Below are 5,070 nucleotides of genomic sequence, written 5' to 3'. Positions count from 1 at the left end.
ATTTGTCTTTATTTCTCTTTATTTTCTCCCTGTTTTTCCCATTTTCCATCCTCACCTCTACTCCTCCCTCCTGTTTTCATCCTCCATCTGTCTCATCTTTTCCTAATTATCTGTTTCTTAAACTCTTTCTCCCTCTGTTTTTTTTTAATTCCCTTATTTTTAATCTCCTGTCCCTCCTTCTCTTCCTCACATGCTTTTCTTCTCCTCCAACCTCCCTTTCTTCCCTCCTTTACCCCTTTTTTTTCTCCTCTCCTCATTTTCCTCTGCCTCCCTCCATCTCTCTCTGTGTCTCTCCAGAACGAGGACCCCGCATGAACAACACCTCCCAGCTGTCCTCCGGACCCACCCTGCTCTCGGGTAGCGGTAAAGGTCCCGGTGGCGTCAGCGTTGGTGGCGGCAGCATCATGGGAGGGGGCATGAGACACAACAGCAGCCACCCTTCCTTCTCCCACTCCTTCCACAACCTGGCCCAGCTGCCGCCGTCCTACGAGTTGGCCATGAAACCTGAGATCAGCCGCTACAGCTCCTTGAAGAGGCTGGGTGAGCTGGGGGGAGACTAAGGGATGTGGGGAAAAGGGGGAACAAGGGAGGTAAACTGGAGAGAGGGAGAGAGGGAGGGGGACTGATTAATTATTCTGGACCACTGAGGGTTTTCATGTGGTGTAACACACTAGCCAGCAGCCATAATCAGTCCCTCCAGGATTTCGTGGCTTTTTTTGGGACCTAAAACGTCAGATTTACGTGTTAAGTGTTGAGTTCTTCTGGCTAAACAGTCGCTGATTACATTTATAAACTTGACTCAAAGGTATAAATTATGTTTAATTTTGATCATGTGGCTATAAAATGCGACACATTGTGTGTTTAAAGGAATTGAGCACCAAACACTGCCTGTAGCTTTGAAAGGCGGCTCTTAAGAAACTTGTAATTTACTCAGTGTGAATGATGGTAGCTGCAGTCAACTAGTTCCAGTGGAGACCCAGGGTCACATTAGATAGATATGTGTATTACAGAACCTCAGGAATATGTCTTAACACTCTCTAATTAATCATTAAATATGGTACTTGTGGTGGAGTTTTGGAACAATGAGCAGGTGATGTAAGTCATGTATTTAGTTATGTTGTTGAAAAAGTATTGATTACACTCTTTTTTTTTTTTTTTCTCGATTGCAATCCATTATAATGTTGTAACTGAGTATTCGATGAGGCCAATCCTTGTAAAACACTGGATTCATTAGGGCATACCTGCCTGGTAAACACCCACATCCTTCAAGCTCTAATATAACCCCGCTGACAGCAACACTACTCCTCGTGACTGGTAAACTGACCTTTATGTCTATAATATTTAATGTCTGCTTACTGTTTGGTTACACACAGCATCTGGTCAGAAACCTAATATTTTGGAACAACTGGCTCGAAGTGGTTCGCTGTTGCATGTTCGTATAAACATCACCCATTTAGCACGCAAACGCCGGCCTTGTACCTGCCAACTAAACTATGAGTCTGTTATTCTCAGGTCTTCTCCCACCACATGACTTCCTTTCCAGGCATTTGTCCTCTCGTGGCCCCGGTTAGTTCGACTTTCACACAGCCCGTTCTCAAGCGAACCTCCATTATGGCAGCAGGCAGGCATGGCCGCCAGGAGATTTGTGACTCAGCTGCGAAGCCAAAGAATCATCTCAGTGTAGTCTGAATGTGTAAACTGTTTCTGCTAAACAGTCATAACAGCACAGTAAACAAACTGCAACAGGAAAAAATGGGGGGGAAAGGATTGAAGGGACTGGAGCAGACGATGGAGAAAGAGGAAGAAATGGTGAGAGGTGGATGACGAGAAGAAAGGAAAAGGGAGAAAGAGGTTGTTTGACCAGAAGAGAAGGAACAGGGGGGGAGGCAGTGAAAGAGCAGATTGGGCAAATAAGGATACGGCGAGAAGAGAAAAAGAGAGATATTCTGGAAGATAGAGATGCAGAGAGGTCGACTGAGCAGCAGGAGAAGAATGAAGGGAGAGGCGGTGGAAAGAAAGGATCGGAGGGAAGGAGAGATGTGGCGATAGGGGGAGGGGCGTTGGCTGCTGGTCTGCAGGGGCCTGGCTGCCTTCGACGGGGAAAATAAAAAAAAAAGACATTTGAGAGGCAGTGGCTGGCAACCTCCCTCTCTCCCTCCCTCCCTCTCTCCCTGCCTTTACCTCTCTCACCCCCTGCGATTGCTGGAGACTGCAGGGGGAGGGGAGTCTCCTCTGCAGGCTGAGTGATGGATGGTTACTACATGGGGATCGTGTGTGTGTGTGTGTGTGCGGCTATACGTTGAAGTGGAAGCAATAATGAGGTGAAAGTCCAGATGAGGCTCGTTATTATTTCGATTCAATCAGAAGGAGGAAAACACCCCGATGTGCAGCGTTTGGAAAAAGACTTCCACTCGTTACACATCAGACCTCCAGAGGTCATCCCACTTCCTTCATCTGTTCCTTTTATGAAACAGCCTCTCTGTCGCATCAGTCGCAGCCGTCCTGGAGCTTTTTATGGTTCAGATCGTCGTGGTTTAAAGGAAATGGCAGCCAGGAACAGATTCTCCTCCCTTCATTCGTTTTGTTTTTGCCATCACTTTCATTCTGTGTAATCACATTTTTCTACCTCTCTCGTCATCTCTCCTTCACAGAATTGCACTCCCTCAAATTTACTACGCACTGCCAATTTCTTTAATGTTTTCTAAAGGTACAGATAACATGGTTGCACGCTGTGACGTCTGTTTCTGCAGGTGTCAGTGTGGCTGTAACTTTTTAATGCAGTTCATCAAGTCTACAAGGAGCCTCAAGTGCGCTTCCTATGGACTTTCTGCAGACATCCAAAGAGTCTGCTTGTTCATCAGTTTGAAAGATAACAGGAGTTTCAATAAAAATAATTGTATGTGTTTAGAGTAAGATGAGTTTAATTTAGGGTCATTGTTAAAAATATAACATGTACAGATGTAGACTTCCAGTTTTATTGGTACATTACATTATAAACCATAAAATTACATTTTCATATTTAAAAAAGTGCAATCATTTATTGGTGTTGTTACATAATGAAGTAAAATGGGTTATGTGATGTTTGTTAGACAAGTTCTACTTACTACTTTGTTGTGAGCGTACATAGACTTTATATAGCTTATATATCTTTATAACCTTATAGGAAAGTTGTGTGTAAGGAAATATCGTATCATGATATTTTCTTTTGTGATATTGTATCGATTCTCAAAAACGGTGTATTAATTTTAGCGTTTAAACCACCAACCACTAGACAGCAGAGTTGTAAACGTAAACTGAGGACGATGATGATGATGTTAGATCTCAGTGGTCGTGTGTTCTTTATATAGAAAACTTTATACGCTTTTCTTAGAATTAGATTTTATTAAAATCAATGTTTCACCTTACTTACAGTATCGCAGTATACATACCATATCACCAGATTCTTTCCAATATACATCCCTGATAGGCCTTTATATAGATATATAGGACAAGCATAGCACATTTTATATTATCGCAGACTTAATTTGATGACGCTGAGCCAAACCGGACAATAAACACACAAGGACATCACTTCCTGTGCTCCAGATGATATTTCTCGGAGTACAGCTACCAGGTGCTGATCACTTCAGCAGAATGAGGTAAAAGCCTCCGTTAGCCAGAGACAGGCTGAATCACTGTTGCACTGAATCAATCGGTGGCACTGAAAGCAGAGGAGTATTTTCACTTCTCTGATTATTAAGTGTGCTTTTTTTAGAAAAAAAAACCACCCTGAATGTCAGTTTTGTTGTTTTGTTGGAACGGTCCTTCAAAAGCAAAGTAAAATGTTGTCATTGTGACACAAAGAGAGGGAGCACAGCCTCTCACCAGCCGTCGTAGGAAACCTGGTCCTTTTGATGTAGTTCCCCATACGCTGCTGCATAAAGGACACTGATAAAGGCTTCTTTGTCTGCGGTCGGCAGCCAGGGAGAGACCTCGAGATAATTTGGCCGTACGGGAAGGGAGTACACAGAGAGAGGAGAGAGAGAGAGACCAAAAGGAGGGAGAGGACATGAGACAAACAGAGGGAGAGAAAGAGGGTGGTAAAAAAAGAGAGACAAAGAAAACCTCGAGAGGAAGAGAAGAGGGGAAAAAGGAAGATGAGGAAGAGGGAATAAGAAAAGGAAGACAGTTTAAAATTTAAAAAAACAAAGGAGTGGAAGAGACAAAGGAACAAACGGAAGGAGAGGAGAAAGGAGGGGAAGAGACCTGACAGAGAGAGAAAAAGGCAAGAGGGGAGGAAGAGGTAGAGAGGTGGCTGGTTAAAGGTCACGTTTAAATTGGCTCTTGGGGAGCTGCTTCCATGGAAATGCTTTGAAGATTAAAGCGGTCTCAGGCTGTAGAGCAGAAAGCACAGAAACGGTGTATTTCACTATTAATGAACCTCGCTAACTGTTCGTCTGCGCTCCCCTCTTCACTCTGTGTGTCTGTTTCTTTATTTTCACGTCGTTTATAGCGACCTGTCTCATTCTTCTGTCTGTTGCTCCTCCTCTCTTTGGCCTTGGCCTTCTCTTTTACCTTTACTCTTTTATGCCTCATGCAATATGCCGCATATCTCTCTTTATTATCACTTTTTCCGTCTTCACTTCCAGTGCTCCTCTAACTCACTTCATACTCAATTCATACCTTTCTTTTTTTATTCTTCTGAAGTATTTCACCTCCTCTCCCTGCCTCACATGTGACAGCTCACTTTCTATTTCTCTTTTTCATTCATCTTTGACATTATCCTTCTCTTCCGTATCACTTTGTTTTCATTTCTACCTCATTTCTGTGTTCCTCTGTCCATTTTTCTCTCTACTTTTATCTTTTATTTCAGTGTTGACCTCAGAAATGTGAGAAAACAATCATACTACAAACTCTATTTAGCTCCATTAGCTTTCCATCATATCGCATGACCTTCATCACCCAGTTGTCGTGGAATTGTAGATGCTCAGACTTACATTTTGTCTGATTTTTTCTTTATCTTTATCATTATATTTAATTTAATCCTTTTGTTTTCAAGAACTTCACAATCATTGACGAGAAATACGCAGA

The 5,070-nt window shown here is 42.8% G+C and overlaps 1 protein-coding gene across 1 annotated transcript in view; it reads left to right on the top strand.

The window, feature by feature from the left end:
* Positions 1 to 5,070, top strand: part of LOC118343131 — a 9,633-nt gene that overhangs the window by 2,679 nt on the left and 1,884 nt on the right. Inside the window, exon 3 of the mRNA XM_035681885.1 lies at positions 298 to 540. Within this exon, the coding sequence (XP_035537778.1) occupies positions 298 to 540 (243 nt within the window). The remainder of the gene's footprint in view (positions 1 to 297; positions 541 to 5,070) is intronic.

Source organism: Morone saxatilis, unplaced genomic scaffold (assembly GCF_004916995.1).
Source record: "Morone saxatilis isolate NCDOM2014 unplaced genomic scaffold, NCSU_SB_2.0 Contig9, whole genome shotgun sequence".
Classification (NCBI taxonomy): domain Eukaryota; kingdom Metazoa; phylum Chordata; class Actinopteri; family Moronidae; genus Morone; species Morone saxatilis.
This window is presented reverse-complemented; position numbering and strand designations above follow the sequence as displayed.